Here is a 20,184-nt window from a genome sequence, read left to right on the forward strand (position 1 = left end):
CTCCTTGATAGGTCTTCTATCACTAATCTGGTAATAGCTAATTTGAGGCGGTGACAACCTCAGAAGAGGAAACCCAGGTAGTTGTCGAGGCTACCTGCCCCTTCCTGTTACAGCCAAAACATAAACACAGCACCCTTGCTAGCATCATCCCATCTTTTTTCTTTCTTTTTTTTTTTGGAGCTGAGGACCGAACCCAGGGCCTTGCACTTGCTAGGCAAGTGCTCTACCACTGAGCTAAATCCCCAACCCCGTTTTTTTTTTTTTAGATTTATTTTCTTATGTATGAGTACTTTGCCTGCGTGTGTGTGTGTGTGTGTGTGTGTGTGTGTGTGTGTGTGTGTGTGTACACGAGTGTGTGCTTGCCTGGTGCCTGCTGAAAAGGAAGATCTGGAATTGGAGTTAGAATTAAGAGCCACATTTGTGATAGGAACCAAACTAGGGTCCTCTGCAAGAAAAGCAAGTGCTCTTAACGGCTGAGCCATCTCTTCAACCTCATTATTCCATTTTTAATTCCTTATTTTTTTTTCTTTTCTTTCTTTAAAGACAGGGTTTTTCTGTGTAACAGCCCAGACTGGCCTCAAACTCACAGAGATCCTCCTGCTTCTGCCTCCCGAGTGCTGGGAATTAAAGACGTGTGCTACCACTGCCCGGCTTCAGTTGTTGTTTTGTTTTGTTTTGTTTTTTTCTTTCGGGACAGGGTTTCTCTGTAGCTTTGTGCCTTTCCTGGATCTCGCGCTGTAGACCAGGCTGGCCTCGAACTCAAAAAGATCTACCCGGCTTTGCCTCTCGAGTGCTGGGATTAAAGGCGTGCGCCACCATCGCCCGGCAGCCCGGCTTCATTTTTAATTCTTAACATTGCCCCTTAAACAAATGGAGACATGTTCTGAACAAAGGCTAATTGAGTTTTAGGTAGCAGAAAGCCTGAAAAATTAATGCTGTGCGCCCTTCCACGGGACTCCGAGCTGCAAAGACAGCTGCTCTTTACCTTCAGCAGACCTCAGAAACTAGAAATACTTATTTCAGGCTCCACCGGACTGGCCCCTGTGGTCAGGAGTGGAAAGCACCTGTCAGGTGTTGCAGCCTGGGCTAACTGGCGACTTTGAAGCCTGTGGCTTGAGTAGCCTCTGCTCCCAACCGTCTTTTTGGGGGTTGAAGCCACAGCTGGTGTCGAGCGCCCCCTACGTGCGACGCACGGGAACGGGCGTTGTTAGCGTGCTCAGGCCCTCCAGGGGAGGACAGCCACGCTCCGGCGGGTGACCAGCCCGGTGACCTTGAGCGGGGCGGGAGTTGGAACGCTCAGGTTTCTCCCCGTTCCGACACCGCCTGGGCCTAGCTCAAGGTCACGAGTGCTCGCCCGGCGGCTGGAGGTGGAAGGGGCCGCTCACCGCAGCCAGCGCGGACGGCCCAGGAGCGGGCCCTGACTTGTCGCCACGGCCGAGCGCTAAGCTTCTAGACCGCGGCCGGCGGAGCTACGGGGTCCCGGAAGGTTCCGGCGCTTTTCCGGAAGACTTCTCCCGCAGCCAATCAGCGTTGAGACTTTCACCGGAAGGAGGTGTCTCCCGGAGCAACCAACCGGCCCACGGCCTTGAGTTCGGTGGCGGGAAAGGCCATGAGTAAAAGCCGGGCCGAGGCTGCTGCCGGAGGTAACGGCGGCGCCCACAGGGCCCGGGAAGGGAGCGGGCGAGGGGGTCAGGGGTGACCTGGTCTCCCACCTCGTCTCCCGCAGCCCCCGGGATCATCCTGAGGTACCTGCAGGAACAAAACCGGCCCTACAGCGCCCAGGACGTGTTCGGAAACCTGCAGAAGGAGCATGGACTGGGCAAGGCGGTGAGACACCCCCACTTTGGGGGGGCTCCCTCCCCGCTGAACTCCCCTACCAGGCTTGGGTCCCCTTTTCCCTGTCACCAGCGGAAATCTGATTGCCTCACCCTCCCCTCGGCCAGGCGGTGGTGAAGGCTCTGGATCAGCTGGCCCAGCAAGGCAAGATCAAAGAGAAGACGTATGGCAAGCAGAAAATTTATTTTGCCGATCAGGTGAGCACTCGCGCAGATTAGCTCTCCCGCATTAGCGTCCACCTGAGAACCTGTCTGAGTGAATCAACTCCCAGCATTTAACTAGTTAGGAGTGTTGAGGCACCTCACGAGATTAACCCAGCCTGTGCCGGAAAAGGGCTTCAGACGTTGTGAAATCAGGTATACACTGCCTGTGATCACACTTGGTCAGCGTTCATTTGAGGTATGGACAGACAGAAGACCCTGGCTTGTTACTCCTCCCAGCCTCATTTCTGCACGGAAATCTATCATCGTCTAGCCCCACCCTCTCCACCCTCTCCCAAATGCTTTCTTCTTACACTGCCCACTACCCCAAACGCATCAAATTTGTATTCTCCCACCCAGACTTCTCTCTGGATGCCTCTCAAATATTAAGTATCAGTGTCAATATGGCCAAAGTAGAATGCTTAATTCCTGCCCCCTTTTTCCCCCAAACTGGCTTTCTAGCAGCATTCTTTTCTAAGGGAACCACTTTTCCCCTGTTCTTCTTCTTTTTTTTTTTTAAACCTCACATGTCTGACCGTACGGTCATTTACCAATTATATCTGATTTCTCCCCGACCTACCCCCTTTTTTGGAGGGCAGAAGGTTGAGACTGGGTCTCACTATGTAGCCCAGGCTGGCCTCGACCTTGCTCTCTTGCCTCAGCCTCCTGAGTGCTGAGTTTACAAGTGTGCATGTGTATTACCAGGCTGGCTCAAGTTTTTTCTTTATTGAATCTAACTTGTCTTCGCTGCTCTCTAACAGATCTCATCTTGGATATTGTAGCCAGAATGATCTATCTAAATGCAAATCAAGGGCTGGCAACATGGCTCAGGGGCTTCACTGTATTTTTAGACCTTCCCGGGCATTTCGTCTCTTCAGCTCTGTAAAACAAGAGCAACCATAGGAGATAGAACTGAATGGACATGGCTGCAAATTTTTATTTGCTTATTTTGATTTTTCGAGACAGGGTTTCTCTGTGTAGTTTTGGTGCCTGGAACTCACTCTGTAGACCAGGCTGGCCTTGAACTCACAGAGATCTGCCTGCCTCGGCCTCCCGAGTACTGGGATTAAAGGCGTGTGCCGCCGCCACCTGGCTGCAATTTTTTTTTTCCATGAAAGATTTGACTAGCGGCTGCTGTTCAGGTTCGCCGTGCCTGAGTGTGCAGTCCAAACGCTTGGTCTGGCGTTCCCATCCTTTGTAAGCTCTCAGCCTCAGCTGATGAGGCTCTTGTTGCTCCCTAGTGGCCCTCTTCCAGCAGTACCCCTCAAGGAGGAGCCCCTTCCTTACCAGGACCCACTGAGCCTCTTGCACTGGACAGGTTTCTCCACTTCAGAAGGAATGCTGCTTCCTTCCTTTACACAATGATCAACTTTAGCACTGGATGGAAATATATTTCCTGATTTTGGTTTTTTTGAGACATGGTCTCTACACAGCCTTGGCTATCCTGGAACTCACTATATAGTCCAGGCTGGCCTCCAACTCAAATCCACCTTCTATGTCTCCTGAGTGCTGGGATTACAGGCATGGGCCATCCATCACACTCGGCCTTACATCTCTGTCTTAATTATTGTTTTTGCCAACCTGGAAGGTCCTGAGGACAGGCATTGCATTTCAACTTTTGTTTATCTTTGTGCCTGACATGAACTCACTTGTCTTTCTCCTCTTGGCTGGCAGGACCAGTTTGACACAGTGAATGATGCTGACCTCCACAGCCTGGATGCCAAAATTGTGGCCCTCACTGCCAAGGTGCAGAGCCTACAGCAGAGCTGCCGCCACATGGAGGCTGGTAAGGCTGAGAACCCCTCCAAGGTGCCAGGGTTTGGAGGCCACAAATAGAGGACAGAGTGGTTCCTCGTCTGCAATGTCTTATTGCAACCAGGCCTCCTTTCCCGGTGCCTCCGCTATTACACTGAAGTGCAGAATTAATTACTCATGGCTTTTGTGTATGAAAGGGCAAGGCAGGCAGGCAGGCAAGCCACTTGCTTTCCCTGCCACGATATGAGCACACTGCATTTCCACTTCTTTAATTACCTGTACATCAGTCTGCTCAACTTTATATGCCATTGTTGCTTTTAGATGGAGCAGGAAAGAGCAACAGAAAACAAACTCATCATGCTGTAAGCCTTTGTCTTGAGCTTCTCTAGAATGTGGGGTCCTGTTCTAGAGAGGTCCCAGAGTACCTGCTGGACAAGACAGAATCCCTCCCTCCCTCAGACTGCTAACGCTGTGGTTTCAGAGCTGAAGGAATTAACAAGTGCGCTGACCACTCCGGAGATGCAGAAAGAGATCCAGGAGTTAAAGAAGGAGTGTGCGCACTATACAGAGAGACTGGGGAACATCAAAGCAGCCACCAACCACGTCACGCCGGAAGAGAAAGAGAAGGTGAGCTGGGGGGCTGGAGGCTGCCTGTGCGGGGCTGGAGCGAACACAAGGCGCACAGACAATCATGTTTCTTCCTTGCAGGTGTACAAAGAAAGGCAGAAGTATTGTAAAGAGTGGAGGAAGCGGAAGAGAATGGTGAGTGAGAACCCCAGGGTGGCTCTGGAAGCGTGGGAAGTGCCAATCACCAGGGAAGTTTCTGTGCAAAATGATCAGCAGGCAGTGCCCTCCAGCAGGCAGTGCCCTGTATTGCCCCTGCCCATCTGAAAGGGGCTTCGTTTCTTGTCAGACCACCGAGCTGTGTGATGCGATCCTCGAAGGATACCCCAAGAGCAAGAAACAGTTCTTTGTAAGTGACTCTTTCTCTTGCTCCCCTGGGATCTTGGCCCAGAGGACTCCTCCATTTCTTTCCTTGCCCCACAGGAGGAAGTTGGGATAGAGACAGATGAAGATCATAATGTCAGGCTCCCAGACCCCTGAGGGCCCTTGGGGCCTAGGAGCAGATGTCCTGGGCTGGCTGCCTTGTTGAGGAGGCCTCCTAACTGTTGTCGCTGCTCTCCACCGTGAGTGGGAGGGAGGGAAGTACAGAGCTGGTGATCAGAAAGAGATGGTCATGTCCGTTTTGTTGTCCATGTCACAAAGGCCTCCACAAGGACTTCACAACCTTCAAGGAAAGTATCTGGAATATTTATTGTAATATAATTTGATATAAAAATACTTAATTTCCTCTGGATTATCAAACCTCCCAGATGTCAAACCTGGGGAAGGCAACAGGGAACACGGGCGAGCAAGTACAGAAAGGTGGTCACACACTAACATCTGAGAATCCCAAGGCACCACCCAGGCCTACCCCAGACGACCTGAGCGTCTTCTGTATCTATCTCCCAAGTCCTCGGAGAAATGTGGGAGGTACACAGATACATTACACAGGAAAGCTGGGGTGCTTTGGAGGTCCAGTTAGAACTTTGGGAAACTACATATAACAAAAATATACTGTTGATATTTAGAGAACAAGTTTAAATATGTAATTCTGTGGTGCACCTGCCTTGGGAAGAGACAGGGCAGGAGCTGACAGGACATTGCTTCCTCTACCAAACACAGTATGGTTGACTATGAGGGGACAGCAGGAACCTGGCAGCCTTACCCTGAGCTGGCTAGAAAGCCCTGGCCTTACTTAGTACTGACCACACAGCCCCAGCATAGGAACAAGGTGGCCTTTTACCCTTCCTGGCCATGGGACTATTTCTTTTCCTTTTTTTCCAAGTCAAAAACTGCCAAAATACTCAAACTTGAGCCAAGTGTTGCCCAAGAGACCAAGCAGAGGCAAACAATTTCCAAATTATATATGTAGATTGTGAGCATAAACCTGATGGTCAGAGAAAGGGCTGCGGGGCCAGGGGTTCTGTGAGGTTCCCTGAACAGACTCTTGTCCTAAAGACTTTTCCTAGGGAGGGGAAGGCGGAGTGGGTCAACATTGTGAGCAATATAATAAATTAATGAGAAGCTTCCACAGAACTCAGCCTCACCGAAGCTGAAGTGGGGCCGGGCAAACCAAACACCAAGTAGAAACCAGCTGACCGGTGTGAGGTGTTGCAGTCCAGTCTCATAGGCCCAGCAGTTCCAAACAGACTGAAGGCCTCTGCCCTGCAGGTTTCCGGAGCCGTCAGTAGAGCTGGGTTTTCAGCTGATGTAGGACACCAATCACAATTTCTCGTAGAGTCTAGGGAAGAATGGTCGGGTGATAGCACGGACCTTTAAGATGCCTGCCTAGCCCAAGCACGCTCTTGAAGAGAGCATTTGAAACAGTCACCTAAGGGCTAGGCACGCGGCTTGGTGGGGTACTTCCTAGCACTCAGAGAAGAGAGGCTGGTGAGATGGCTCCGCCAGGGAAACCTTGTGCCATGCAAGCCTGGTGACCTAGGTTCCATCTCCCTGGAGCTTACAAAGAAGTGAAGGGAAGAGCTGACCAAAAAGCTGTCCTCTGACCTCTCCGTGTGTGCTACTGCACACTAAACAAGGTGGGGGGGGAGGGGCGGGAAGTGCTAGAGAGGTAGCTCATTGGTTAGAGCACTTGCTGCTCTTGTAGAGGACCCAGGCCTTGTTCCCAGCACCCACATGGTAGCTCCCAACCACCTCAACTCCAGTTGCAGGAGATCCAGTGCCCTCTTCTGGCCTCTGGCATCAGGCACACACATGGGATGCATAGATGTATGCAAGCAAAACACCCATGTACATAAAATGTGTTTTGTTTTTTAAGGGGGAAGGGGAACCCAAGATGGAGTGTTGCCTCCTTTTAATTTTCAAATATTCCTGAAACAAGATAGGGACACAGATGAATATGTCATTGGTGTAACTGATGTGGTGGATATGGGTGTTCACTGTTACAATGTTCAAAGTATTTCACAATGAAAATGTTGATTAACATGAAAGGAGAAATCTGAGAAAACCCAGCCAGGCCTCAAGTGCAGAAGACAGCACAATAAAAAGCCCTGGGTCTACAATGGGGTGGGGTGTCCTGTAATCTACATGTTTCTAGAAACTTTCAGTAACTACTGCTGGCTTCCATACAGGATAGCCATGAAGTAGGGTGGCTGATGAGTCACCAATGATGTGGGCCAAAGCTAGACCTGGCACTGAGGGCTCACGTCATGGTTGCCAGATGAGGTCTTTACAGGGCTAGGCAGCGAAGAGAAACAGAATACTAAACTTTGTAGACACCCTGTAGAATCCCAAAGAATCCCGCTGCTTTTCTGAATGGCTTGGACCACTTTGCTTTGGAGGTAGTAAGAGAACCTCAGACCCCATGACCCCTACTGCCACATACCTGTGGCTCACAGTGTTCCTCAATCCAGCTGAAGACACAAGCTGACAGCTCCTGGAAGCTGGCCACAGAGATAGAGGCATTGAAAGACTGGAATAGGGAGTCCATGATGCCTTGAAACACGTTGAACTTGACCTGGTCAGAGACCTGGTCCTCTCCCTCATGCGGGTTGTCCTGATGTGCCTTCACAATTTGCTCATAGTTCCTGAAAGCATACAAGCATGCAGAGCTGAGGTACAACAGCAGTCCCACCAACCTGAGACACATGGCAGGATAAGCCAGTGGCCTCCCAGAAGAGTATTCTTAGAGACCTTTGGGGTGCCGTCAACATCAGCTGAACACTAAGTCAGAACTGTGACTCCCTGCAACCCACTCCTTGTTAACCTGACAGGTGTTCACTTCCTGTATGTCTGCTGCATGTAAAAGGCTAATGGGGACATAGTCCTGCCTTAGAGCATCTACCTCGGAGTCAGTACTGCCTACATGCATTCTCCAATACAGGCTTTGAACAAGAGAGAAGAGGACTGGAGTTGACTTCAGCACCCCCTCGGCTCAGCACTCCCCTTACACTTTCATTATCTTCAGGGCTGTGACATCCTTGCGCAGTGTGGATACCTCCTCCTCCTGCTTTTTCTTCTCCTTGTGTAAAAACTGGATGTAGTCGATGGCTGGAATAAGGCCAAGAGAGGGGTTGGGAACAGAGGAAGTCTGAAGCAGGAGGCTGGCTCGTTTTGTTTCCCCTTCCCCTATAACCCAATCTTCCCATTACAGCTACCCCACCTGGGTCAGACCAGGCACCAGCCACTCCCAGTCACCACCACCACCCCGGCCCTGTGGCCCTGGCCATCCATACTCTTCTGTAGAACGATGGCTTTGCTGAGTTTTTGGGAGCCAATGGAGAAGTCTTGCTGCTGGCAGGTAGGGACGATGGTCTGAAGATCATCATAGCCTCTCTGGAAACAGCAAGGAAACGGGTTTCTGAACTCAGGAAGAAGCCAGGCCAGCACAAACTTGAAACCAATTCCATGCTCAGAAACTCAAAGCACAGAGGGCTGGAGGAAAGCCCTACAGGCAGGGGACTAGCCCAGCTCCCCCTTCCTGCAGACTCCTGGGGCTAAAAGGGCCAGGGCAGGGTGAATAAGAACCATGCAGACTTCTCCCTTGCTGCCTGGGGTACAGACCGCCCCCCCCCCCCCCAGTCACCTTGATAGCATCCCTCCTCTTCTGTTCAGCTTGAGTGTGTGCACGCCGCCTCCGGTCTTTGTAGGATTCCTTGTAGGACTCTTGCTGATAATCACTGTCCTCATCATCTAGACTCAGAGAAGGAGGCAGGGACAGGTCACTTCAGGGTCCACTGAGTCCAGCAAGCCCACTTTTCCCTAGTTGAAACCTTGGTGCCCAGGGATGGTAAAAGCAAAGAACCTAGTATCTTGGATGAGGTATAGTGAGCCTCAGGCTTGGCACTGCCCCAGCCTCCCCATGTGGACAGTGGAGCTCCCTATTTAGGGAGGACTAAGGTGAGGGCGTAGCTAGTCTCCCAGGTCTGGGGGGAGTGTGTTGCTGCCTACCTGTGTTGGGGACGGAGGAGGCACTGGTGGAGCCGATGCTATTAGCTCTGGACACTACACTCCCCTTGTGGGTGCTTTCTACAAAAAGCCCTGGAAGAAAGAGGCCTCAGTCACCTATGGACACAATGGCTTCAAACGCTGACCTCTCCCCCTCAACTCCAAAGCTGGCCACCACGGGCCACCCACTTCATGCTGCAATGCTCCTGTTTCTAGTGTCTACACTGCCCACAGGACCAATTCCTGGCTCACAAGGGGCACTTGGATGCAATGAATATGACCATCTGTCACTATTTCCATCATTTCCCGTTCTAAGGCAAAGAAACCAGGTGTGACCCATGGTTGCTTCCTGCCTATCCTTCAGCTCCTCCCTCACTTCTCAAGCCAGGACCTTGGCGCAGTGACAGTGGACTGTGCTCAGGTGTGGCTGGCAAGACCACAGAGATCTACAGAGCTGAAACGGGTCATTCCTGACGCGAAGACGGTGGAGAGGGCACTCACCAGGGTCCAGGCTGTTGTCACTGAAGGCATACTCGACCTGCAGCATCAAGCAAGGGAGAAACCTGTCAGACCTTTGCCTCAGGAAAAGGCACATGCAACCCGCAGATGCACGTACCACCGGTGCGGGGACCGCTGAATGGCTCTCCCAAAGCCAAGCCTGGCTAGGCCGCAGGGGTGCCGCCCCCTCTGTATGATCCCTGTAGCCCCCGCCCCACCTCCCAGGCACGTCCCCTTTGTCCCCTCCCCCCCCCATGCCTCATTTGTCTCCCCACCTTGGCACACGCCGGGTGAGAGCTGTCTTCTCTGCAGCCCCGGGGCCCGGACAGCAGGGGAGACTCTGGGGATAGTTGGGGAACCCCGCGTCTTCCGGAACCCCTACGTGCACGAGCCCGACCCGCCCTCCCCTCGCCGGCGTGCGCGTCCGCGGAGCTTGCCTTGACCCAAGGGTCCTCGGGAGAGGCGCCCGGCTCCGTCATCGTGGACCTACCGAACCGGAAACAAGCCTGCGGACTGGCCCCCAGCCTCCGGGAAGAGGCGAGGCTCGATCACATGATCCAGCCCACCAATCCGCGATTGCGGTCATGGGCGGGGCCAAAGGGCTGCGCTTGCGCGGCTCCACTTATTAAATGCCTGCTGGCGGTGGCTAAACCTGACCAATTCGCATTAATACAGGCAATGTAAACAGCCGTGGGTCCCGCTCGCCTCCAAATGAGAATCTAGAATGGCAGCGGTTTTCTGTTCAATGAATCCCTCTCAAAAGGATTGTCAAATGGGATAGAAGTGTACTAGTTCGGTGGTAGAACCCTGAGAGCCCCGGCACCACTCACAAAAAAGCGGCTGAACAGTGTGACATCGTGTACGCACGCGCACGGCTGATCGGGCTGGCAACCACAGCAGGGTCAAGAACTTCCCGTGTCACATGATCTGATTCAATGAGGGAACAACGCCACCCAACACCCAGCTGGTGTCTGACATGGCGCTTGTTTAATTAAACCTTGTAAAGAGGCTTTGAAGTTAGGCTTATAGGCAGAACAATAGTAAAGTCTAACACACTAAGCACATCGCTAGTCACTGATAGGCTGACTTCAGTCTGGCTAGCCTCAAAGGCCACACTTAACCACAGCATTCCCTAGTTTCCAACTCAGGCCTTGTCCCTGAATGTGGTGCCTGAGAATCCAAAGGTACCTAGAGGCACTGGAGCAGGAAGGAGAAACCACACAGGCAGCCTTGGGAACATCTTTAATTCGGCTACTGGGTCCAGTGTTTGCCACAACCCATCAACGGTAGACAGACATCACATCCACCACTAAAGGGGACGGAACCCTAGAGGGACTGCTCCCCCATTGGCTACAGCCTCACTGCTGGCCAAATTCCAGCATGCTAGGCAGCCTTCCAGGCTTCTGTCTGCGTCCTGCACAGCTTAGCTTGAAGCCCCTTAGGCCTGCCATAGGGTGGACATCCAGGCCCCCATTCCTCCTCACCACCGGGTTTGTCAGTTCCAGGGGCCACTTTGGTGCCACAGAAAATCCACTGTCAGTTCTTGGTCTGGTGGGTCTTAGAGAGGCGCTTCTGTAGAAGAGTCCAGGCCTTTTCCACCTTTGGCCAGTCCGGAATGGTAGAAGAGGACAGGGTCAGGGAGACAAGCACTGGACGGTCCCTCCCACAACTTCCCTCTGCACCAACCTGTCGCTGTGTGACATGTGGTTCCCACAAGGTACTCAGGACCACATGGCTCCGTTCTACCAGCTGCTGCCCGCTCATCTGGCTCTGCAGCCGGCTCTGGGCAGCTGCCTCACTCAGTCCATCCCTCTCAACAATGCGTCGTACAGCCTGGGCACGGATGACACACTGATCAGGAAGGACCCCAGCCCAGTCTACTGGGTCAGAGCAGGAAACTGTCTGCAGTGGCTCAGACGGGGAAGAGTAGGGTCCAGATACCTCAGTCTCAGGGATGACAATGGTCCACACCTCGTGCACCATATTCTGCCAGCCGGCTTCCAGCAGCATAGCGGCGTCTATCACACACACAGACTTTCCTGTGGGGAAAGCCTAGTCATTGCCAGCAGCGCCTTGACACTTGCTACCTGTCAGCACACCAAACGTAGTGAATGGTCCCCCTGGGGCCAAGGAAGGTCCCAAAGGGGGTTGCTGCTTAACTTTCCCACTCTGGCTGCTCCCGTTGTCCCTCCCACTCACCCTTAGCCACAGCCAAGTCCATCTCCTCTCGGGCCAGCTTTGCGATAACTGGCCACACAATATCTGTGAGGATCTTCATCTGCTTCTGGGGAGGGGGACAGAGACAGGGGGGCAGAGGTTAGCGTCCCTGAGAAATACATCAATCAGCCTGGGAGGTGGAGGCTGGGAGAAGATGAGCAGAAACGGACTTCCTGTGCCAGACCAGGGAGTCCACTGAATCTGCCCACGGATCTGGCAGCAGCTACAGAACTCTTGAAGAGGTGTGTGTGTGTGTGTGTGTGTGTGTGTGTGTGTGTGTGTGTGTGTGTTTACCTTGTTGCCAAACACCCGGCTGCCCAGGACCTTCCTATTGATGGTGCCATCTTTATGAAGAATATCTGGGTGACAGAGAAAGAAGGCTAAGCAAAGGGGCCAGACCATCTTCTCACCTCAGTCCACCTCCACAGTCAGTACCTGCTCCAAAGGCCTCCACCACAGGCTGGTAGGCAGGGCCCCCGGGAGCATAGGCCCGATGGCCCAGATGGTCACTGTCAATGATATATGCTCCCAGGTTCTTCAAGCGCTGAGCTACTGAGCTTTTCCCAGAGCCACTGATGCCTGTCAGCCCGAGCACATAGAGCCCAGATGGGAGCTCCGGCCTCTGCTGGAGACAGGGAAGTGAGACCCGAGTTACCAGGGAGTTCAAGTTCACACTTCCAGTAGCGAGCCTGTTTCTATCCTCCAGCATTTCCAACATGCGCCTTCAGTGAAGAGGAAGGAAGGAAGGGAGGCAGGCGGGCGGGCAAGCTTACATCTGGAGGCTGAAGCAGGTTTCCCAGAATCCGCTGACGGAAGCTGGAGGAGCTGACCTTGTCCTCCTCATTTTCACCGTGACTTTGGTCCTTCAGCAGCTGTATCTGGTATAAGGCAAGTTCCTCCTTGCCCTGAGGTAAAGGGAGTAAGAGAAAGGGGGATGACGGGCTGGAGGCTCAGAGGTTAAGAGCACTGGCTGCTCTTCCGGAGGTCCTGAGTTCAATTCCCAGAAACCATGTGGTAGCTCACAACCACCTATAATGAGATCTGGTGTGCTCTTCTGGCATGCAGGCATACATGGAGGCAGAATGTTGTATACATAATAAATAAATCTTTAAAAAAAAGGGGTGGGGATGAATCTGGAGCCCCAATCTGCCCTCTATTTACCTATCCCTCTCCTCCTCCAATGCCACAGACAAGTTCCTTTTGGCTTCCCCTGAACCCTCCCTTCCCTGCCCTGGGGCCACAGTACTTCCAACAGGCCTCCCCCTCCCATTCCCTCTGGCGGTCTCCTTCAGGGGTTACATTCTCAAGGCGGAAGCGGTTGACGGCCATCCCCCCACGATAGGTCTCCTCGCTGACCACCAGGAACTCCAAGGTAGGGTCAGAACCAGCAGGCCCATAGGGGTCCAGCAGGGGGACGATATCAAAAGTCAGGGAGGGCTTGATGTCCACCAGGAACTCACTCAGATGGTCCACACGCTGTGCATAAGGCTGGAGCAGCTCAGGGAGCAGCTTGCCTGGAGAAGGAGCCAAGAACACCAGTGAGATCTTTCCACCGGAGTAGACACGCAGGCCCATTTGGGGAAGAACGTCCCTAGGTACTGAAATCCCCCCAAGCAGTGGCAGCAAGAAAGGGTGAGATGGGAACAGTTTTGGGGGGCGAGGGAGACAAAGGGGAAGAAATAAACAAGCAGCAGACACTGCAAGGGCTGCCAGGTACCCAGAAAACAAGCCACCAAAAAAATGACTACAGAGAAGCGAGTACCAGTAGGTATCGGCTAGGTGGAGAACCACCCCATCCTTAGAGTTGATCACTTGGAGAACCATAAAGTGCAAATTCATTGGTTCCCATTTGGGGAGCTCTGACTTCAGTAAAGGTGACTGACCCACGCACTAAGAATACCACATCTATTCATCTAACGTAGGTCCCATAGCAAGAACAGTGTCGGGCATTGTGGCATTTTGTACCGGTAAGAAGTGGCCCTACCCTTCCTTGATCTTGGCAGTGGGGGAGCCCAGAACACTGAATGGGTGTCCTCCATTGCCCTAACCAGGTTCCCTCTCACTCACTCTTCAACAGGTCTTGGTCTGCTACTCCCACCACAAGCTGCTCCTGGGCCAGCACACATGCAATACTGAGCAACACTTTGTGGGCGTTGTGCAAGCGGTCAAAAGTGCCACCCACGGCCCCACGGTGGTAGCCACGCACAGGCTGCTTTGAAGATCTGGCAACTGGGGAAGCTGGCCTTATGGTGGAGGGTAAGGAGGCATTCGGGGTCTCCACGGGCAGCTCTCCAGTTCCATAATCCGGATACAGCAGGATGGAAGACAACTGTGAACAACAGCTGTAACAACTGGTAGCATAACGCTCCAGATGTTGTTTAACCGGGTTGTACTGGCTCCCATCCAGGGTCTGGAAGTCCGTCAGTACTACTTCTGGAGGCTGGGCCAGATTCTGAACGGAGGGCAGAACGGGGACAAAAGTGCTCTTGGTTTGGATATTGGTCAGTAGAATTCTGACGTCCAGGTGCCTGAGCAGGTCGGCGCCGGTGTAGAGGTGTGTGATGAAATCCAGAACTTCAAAGGTGGCCTGCACGGGGCTGGCCTGGGGCTGAGCGGGACCCCCCAGGTCCATGCCCGGTTGCAGGTGCACATAGAGGGTGTGACTGACCAGGCCAGCCGCCGAGGTCAGGATGGGAGACAGACGTGGGGCCAAGGTGGCCAGCGGCGTTGTCAGCACCAGGAGGCCAGAGCGGAATACGGCCATGCTGCCCAGGCCTGCAGACAGTCAGGGAGACGAACCGAGAGTGACTAGGCGGGCAGGGGAACTCGGACGCAGGAGGAGGGACCTGGAGCAGGGCAGGGGGGCGTTCGCTCATAGAAACCGGAATCGAGGCAGGGGGGACCTGCCGGGAACCCCTGAGTCATGGGGGCTGGGGCTTCAGGAATCCTAGCCCCTCTGGTTAGACTGAACCGGCATCTGCGAAGATGGAAGGCGGGGAGGAGAGGGGACGCTGTGGCTCGGGCCGCCTCCCTACTCACTGAGATCTTGGGATTCTGCTTCTACTTACACCGCCGCGGAGGCGTCCTAGGCTGCGGCCCGGAAGCACTACCCTCAGACTTCACAGCACGGAGCTACGGGACCTCAGAGCAGTCAGACGGTGCAACTCCGAGCTACGGCAGGATTCTCGAGAGACTTCTGGGGCGGGGCGGGGAGGGGAGGGGCGGGACGGGGGCGGGGCTAAGCGCAGGGGCTTCGGGGTTGCGCGAAACCCTGGCACCGGATTCTCGTAGGCTGGCAGGAAGAGGGCGGGGCCCATTTCGCGGATTCCTATTGGTCTTTGCTTGCCCCGGCTTGCTAGGAGACTGTGACAAAGCCAGGACCCCTCCCGGCATCCCTTCTCAATGCCAGTGACGGGGACAGTGGGGTCACGTTGTTGTGCTTGCTCCGGGAGTTCCCAGCGAAGCAACTAGACAGCTCTACCACATCTCCTATCCACACAAGGGACATTGGGCTTCTGAGTGTTTTGGCAGACCTAGGGGCGGGTCTCGTGGTTTCCGTAGGACTCTGAGGTTTGTAAGGACAGGCAAGAGGGCGGTCTCAGCGTGTTAGGTTTGCAAGGCTGCCGGAATCTCTGGCCGGGGGCAAAGGGAGACCTAGGGTGAGGATTCCCGGCGAAGTTAATGAGGGCTGGAAAGTCTAGTGGAGGGGAAACCAGATATCAGAACACATGTCAGGTAAATCATCCATGGAGATAGCAAAAAGGAGAGCAACCCGGCCTCGAGCTTCGTGAAAAGATCGGAGCGTTGATCTGCGATCCCAGCTTTGATCCCAAAAGGATCGCTGCAAGTTTGAAATAAGCCCCAAAGCCCTGGACGGGGCAGGTGCTGACAAACAGGAGGAAAGGAGACGGAAAGACCTGTGGTCCAGAAATCTGGCCTTGTAAAGTAACTAATCTGTTAAGGAATCAAGCTTCTTGCAGAAAACAGTTCAAACTGGATTTTAGAGAGTTTAAAGGAGTCAGAGCACAGGTTGGGGAGGTGTTAGTCTTACATCTGGCACAGGTACTTCTGTTTGTTTGTTTGTTTGTTTTTCTTTGTTTTTTTGGTTTGGTTTTTCGAGACAGGTTTTCTCTGTGTAGCTTTGAGCCTTTCTTGGAACTCGCTCTGTAGACCAGGCTGGCCTCGAACTCACAGAGATCTGCCTGCCTCTACCTCCCGAGTGCTGGGATTAAAGGCGTGCGCCACCACCGCCCTGTTTGTTTGTTTTGAGACAGAATCTCAGTGTGTAATCACACAGCGTTGCTTTTCTTAGGTAAGTGTCTATTTAGTGCACTGTCCTGAGCATAAAAGATAGAACAGAGAAGAAAGTTCACTGAGGTTGATTCGTGGGTGTCTTGGGATGGGATGAATAAACGATAAATCCAGAATACATCTGGTGGTGATCACACAATAAAGAAGACTAAAACAAGGGGACGGAACTATACTGGAGGGGAAGGAATACTTTTTTTAGGTAGGGTGGCTCAGGGAAATAGCAAAGATCTGTCAAAGAAAATACAATCGGAAAGCCGGGAGGGTGGTGGTGGCACACACCTTTGATTCTAGCACTCAGGAGGCAGAGGCAGACGCATCTCTGTGAGTTCGAGGCCAGCCTGGTCTACAGAGTGAGTTCTAGGACAGCCAGGGCTACACAGAGAAACCCTGTCTCGGGGCGGGTGGGACAGGGTCAATGATGGTATTAACAGGCCAGGAGAACAGAAGTGTGCACAGATAAAGGTGACATAAGGGGTCACAAAGGTTGCAGGGGCTGGGGAGATGGTTCATGGATAAAACCCAGAGGACCCGAGTTCAGGTCCCCAGATGCACATAAAAGTATTGCTTTGATGTCCTCCTGTAATGCCAGCACCAGGGAGTCAGAGTTCTAGGATCCTTGGGAGCAAGCTGCTAGTCTAGACAAGCTGGAGTCATGAGCTCCGGGTCCAGTGAGTCCTCGCACCAAGAAATAAAGACTCCTCACTTCAACTCTGGATCTCTACACATGCACGCACACACACACACACACACACACACACACACACATCTGCCCACATACATGGGAACATACATAGACACATGCACAAGCAAAAAAGTGAAAAAGAAAAAAGGTGCAGGAACACCACAGAAAGTCTTGAGAGCTTAGGGTGAAACATGAGATTTTACTCAGATGGAGGCAGCAGAAAGGATCTTCCACCCTCAAACTCTGCCTTATGAAGCAAGCTCTGTCCCCTGAGCTAGACTCCCAGCCCAGGCAAGAGTGTTTTAAGCAGATAAAATTAGATTAGCCTCCCCCACGCCAGTTTTTGGTGTTTTTTTTTTTTTTTTTTTTTTTTTTAGACAGGGTTTTACTATGTAGCACTGGTTGGTCTGGAACTTACTATGTGGACCAGGCTGGCCTTGAACTCACAGAGATTGGTCAGCCTCTGCCTCCCACCAGCCTGTCTGGTGTGTATTTTGGTTTGCTCTTTTTGAGACAGGGTCCCTTGGTTTTGTTTTTTTTGTTTTGTTTTTTTTTGTTTTTTGGTTTTTTTTTTGTTTTTGGTTTTCGAGACAGGGTTTCTCTGTGTAGCTTTGCGCCTTTCCTGGAACTCACTTGGTAGTCCAGGCTGGCCTCGAACTCACAGAGATCCGCCTGGCTCTGCCTCCTGAGTGCTGGATTAAAGCGTGCGCCACCACCGCCCGGCTTATATTAGCTCAATCTTGACCAATGAGGAAGTTTGCACTATTTAAAAATGATTCTGGCCGGGGCGGTGGTGGCACACGCCTTTAATCCCAGCACTGGGAGTCAGAGCCAGGCGGATCTCTGTGAGTTCGAGGCCAGCCTGGGCTACCAAGTGAGTCCCAGGAAAGGCGCAAAACTACGCAGAGAAACCCTGTCTCGAAAAATCAAAAAAAAAAAAAAAAAAAAGATTCTGAGAAGCGCACAGTTGCACAGACCTTTGGTTCCAACACTCAGGAGGCAAAGGCAGGCGGCTCTCTATGAGTTAGAGGCCAACCAGGGCTACATAGTGAGCCCCTGCCAAAAACAAAACAAAACAAAACAAATTCTAAAATAAGAAAAAGGAGACCTTGTTTCTTAGCTCTTTTGCTGGTAACATGGTTAGTCCTGACCCGGTTTATCCGATGCAGGCCAGCACAATTCAGATGCCACCCTAGGGGACGTACACCCTGGGAGGCAAATGAGGGCACTGGAGGTCGCATCCCGGTCCCCAGGGGCTCTGGCCCCAGCTTCAGGGCCCTCCTGCGCCTGCAGATCAGCGAAGGCCTCGCGGTGCATGGCGGCGACGTAGCGGCTGCCGCTGGGATCCTCTGTGCGCATTCGGGTCAGTGGCAGGAAGCGGTCGGTGGAGAAGTAGCGCAGCGCTGGCCGCGGGGCTCGCAGTGCGGTCAGGAAGAGCTGCGCAGGGAAGAGCAGCGCGGGTCTGTGGGGGGAACTACTGGGGGTGCGCCACCGTGCCCCACCCGGAGACTGAGCTCGGAGGCCCCGTTTGCACCCACCTCCGTCACCTCCTCCGGGTCCTGGGCCTCGCTCAGAGCTTGCTCATAGCCACGCTGGTAGTGCGTGAAGAGGCGGCGTGTCTGGGCATCTGCCCGCTCCAGAGCCCCGCCTGGACCACCCTCTAGCTTCTCATAAAAGGCCGTGTGCACCGGCCCGCACTCGATGAGACTCACGCTGTGGGAGCAACAGCAGTGACGGTTTGATGGTAGTGACCACAAGCCTGGTCCTAGCTCCACAAAGGGAGGACACCGAGAGGGGCTGTGCCCAGGTGGCAGGTGCCGGCTTTGCCAGAGCGCTTGCAAAGCCGGATGCTGCTAGGGAAGGGCTCCCATGGCCATCTGGGGTCTAGTCACCCACTCGCTCCGTTTACCCATCCCAATGTGCCTTAAGAGCTGGAGCGGCTCATGAAGTGAGGTTGCCTGCGCCAAGCTCCCTGTATAGAGTCTGGTACACAATGTGAGCTGGAAAAGGAGAGCCAGAGCCACTGCTCAAGAGTGTCTCCAAGATCTGGGACTGGGGTTCCCAAGCTTTAGAGGGTTCTGGAGGGCTGGTGACTCACTGGACTCCAAAGAGCGGCAGCAGGATCGCCAGACTCTCGCACAAACCTTCGAGCGCGAACTTGCTGGCACAGTAAACTTCGTGGAATGGCAGCCCCAGCTGGGAGAGGAGACAAGGTTGGGGAGACCCTGGCGCTCCTCGCCCTGCTCTGCACCCCTTACTTACTTACTGGGTCCCTTTTGCTCACCCATCAAGCCTCCTACGCTCGCAGTCACTAGCACGCGCCCGGAGTGGCGTCTCTTCATGTCTGGCAGAAAGGCCTGCAGCATCCGAACTGTCCCGACCACATTCACGTCCAGCACAGCACCCACTGCGTCCAGCTCATGCGCCTCCAGCGGACCGAAAAGGCCCCGGCCGGCATTGCACACTGCAGGGAGGAGGAGAACAGACACCGCTCACACGCTGCTCTCTCCCCTCCCGCTTGTGCTCCCGTGGTTCCCTGAACTCGGAACTTGCCAGTTTGGTTGGGCACTGGGTAGTAAAGACTCCTATTACTTGTGTTTCAGGTAGGCTTACCCAGCACATCCACACGACCCTCGGACACACATGCCTGGGCAGCGGCCACAGAATCCGAATCCCTGACGTCCAATTCCAGTGTCTCCAGGGAGCCAGGAGGGCATCCTCGAGCCCGGGCTGCCTCCAACAGTGGTCCCTGTGCCTTCAGGTCCCTCATTGTGGCATACACTAAAATTTGGGAGGGGATAAATGACTCATCACCCTGCTTACCTGTGGGGGCTCCTCCCTGGCCTCCATGCTGGTCCCCCTCCTATACCTTTAAAGCTCTGGGACCGGTCAGAAGCCAGACGAACAGCTAAGTGCAAGCCGATACCGGAGGAGCAGCCGGTAATGAGCACTACGGTGCGGTCCATGAGGAAGACAGAGTACTGAAGTTCAGAGCTCGAAGGGTCCTAGTGGCAGATTGGGGCTGGGTATCTGCTTGGCTAGGTTCCTGCCCCCAGGGCCCCCACCCTTTGTTATGTCTGCCGGCAATCTCAAGGCTGAGTCAGGTCCCTGGCAGGCTCTCCCCATCCTGCTGTGGGTCAAAGCAGAGAAAAGGACACCAAACTGCCTTAGCTGGTCAGGGCAAGGGGGAGGGGCTCTCTAAGTAGCAGCTGGGTTCTTCGGTGCTGCAGACTGAGCAGCGCTAGGCAGACCTGGCCACACGGACAATACTTCTGCCAAGGAACGTTTTGCCGTTTAGACAAGGGTCTCACCAAGTGGACCGGGCTGGCCTCAGACTCAGAGGGATCCACCTGCCTCTTGCCTCATGAGTGGCAGGATGAAAGGTGTGCACCCCGCTGCTCAGCCTCATTTTTGGTTTTTTTGAGACAGGCTATCTAGTACCCGGGTTGCCTTCAAGCTCATAATACAGCTGAGGTTGGCTTTGAACTTCTGGTCTTCCTGCCTCTAGCTCTTCAGGGTTGTTATTCCAGGTGCGTACCACCACGCTCTCAAAGGACCATTATAATTGCCAGCTTGCTGCTGTACACCTTCTAAGGTTAGGGACCAGTGTTAAAATGGGGAATCGGAAGTAAGGGCCAGAACCCTCCACACCAGAGTCCACATGTGCACCCAAAC

The 20,184-nt window shown here is 53.5% G+C and overlaps 4 protein-coding genes across 8 annotated transcripts; 1 reads left to right on the forward strand and 3 right to left on the reverse strand.

Annotated features, from left to right (window-relative positions):
- Window positions 1-1,252: 1,252 nt before the first annotated feature.
- On the forward strand, window positions 1,253-5,141 carry LOC114682799 (PSMC3 interacting protein). The gene is made up of 8 exons (XM_028856829.2): window positions 1,253-1,643; window positions 1,727-1,827; window positions 1,944-2,033; window positions 3,711-3,822; window positions 4,273-4,418; window positions 4,500-4,553; window positions 4,705-4,764; window positions 4,839-5,141. Exons 1-8 carry the CDS (start codon window positions 1,610-1,612, stop codon window positions 4,893-4,895), a joined length of 654 nt encoding a protein of 217 aa, XP_028712662.1. The 5' UTR covers window positions 1,253-1,609; the 3' UTR covers window positions 4,896-5,141.
- Window positions 5,087-10,421, reverse strand: Mlx (MAX dimerization protein MLX). 3 transcript variants are annotated; one of them, XM_028856826.2, is made up of 8 exons: window positions 9,737-10,421; window positions 9,303-9,339; window positions 8,805-8,894; window positions 8,440-8,546; window positions 8,090-8,189; window positions 7,805-7,904; window positions 7,240-7,441; window positions 5,087-6,135 (listed from the first exon to the last, which is right to left on the reverse strand). In XM_028856826.2, exons 1-8 carry the CDS (start codon window positions 9,776-9,778, stop codon window positions 6,079-6,081), a joined length of 735 nt encoding a protein of 244 aa, XP_028712659.1. In that variant the 5' UTR covers window positions 9,779-10,421; the 3' UTR covers window positions 5,087-6,078. The 3 variants fall into 3 exon arrangements, with proteins under 3 accessions (XP_028712659.1, XP_028712658.1, XP_028712660.1); XM_028856825.2 differs by having other exon boundaries at window positions 9,575-10,421; XM_028856827.2 differs by lacking the exon at window positions 8,805-8,894.
- A 105-nt stretch (window positions 10,422-10,526) lies between these two features.
- Coasy (Coenzyme A synthase) lies at window positions 10,527-14,717 on the reverse strand. Of its 3 annotated transcripts, none has more exons than XM_028856824.2 (10): window positions 14,585-14,717; window positions 13,584-14,291; window positions 12,816-13,030; window positions 12,290-12,421; window positions 11,952-12,138; window positions 11,811-11,875; window positions 11,499-11,583; window positions 11,241-11,338; window positions 10,986-11,132; window positions 10,527-10,898 (listed from the first exon to the last, which is right to left on the reverse strand). In XM_028856824.2, exons 2-10 carry the CDS (start codon window positions 14,278-14,280, stop codon window positions 10,836-10,838), a joined length of 1,689 nt encoding a protein of 562 aa, XP_028712657.1. In that variant the 5' UTR covers window positions 14,281-14,291; window positions 14,585-14,717; the 3' UTR covers window positions 10,527-10,835. The 3 variants fall into 3 exon arrangements, with proteins under 3 accessions (XP_028712657.1, XP_028712655.1, XP_028712656.1); XM_028856822.2 differs by having other exon boundaries at window positions 11,952-12,141; window positions 14,585-14,716; XM_028856823.2 differs by having other exon boundaries at window positions 11,952-12,141; window positions 13,584-14,717.
- A 2,908-nt stretch (window positions 14,718-17,625) lies between these two features.
- Hsd17b1 (hydroxysteroid 17-beta dehydrogenase 1) lies at window positions 17,626-20,115 on the reverse strand. The gene is given in 6 exon segments (XM_037201191.1): window positions 17,626-17,946; window positions 18,048-18,222; window positions 18,608-18,704; window positions 18,797-18,973; window positions 19,123-19,290; window positions 19,379-20,115. Coding segments are annotated over 6 exon segments (1,035 nt in total). The 5' UTR covers window positions 19,476-20,115.
- Window positions 20,116-20,184: the final 69 nt, after the last annotated feature.

This window comes from Peromyscus leucopus, chromosome 8b, assembly GCF_004664715.2.
Source record: "Peromyscus leucopus breed LL Stock chromosome 8b, UCI_PerLeu_2.1, whole genome shotgun sequence".
NCBI classification, from domain to species: Eukaryota; Metazoa; Chordata; class Mammalia; order Rodentia; family Cricetidae; genus Peromyscus; species Peromyscus leucopus.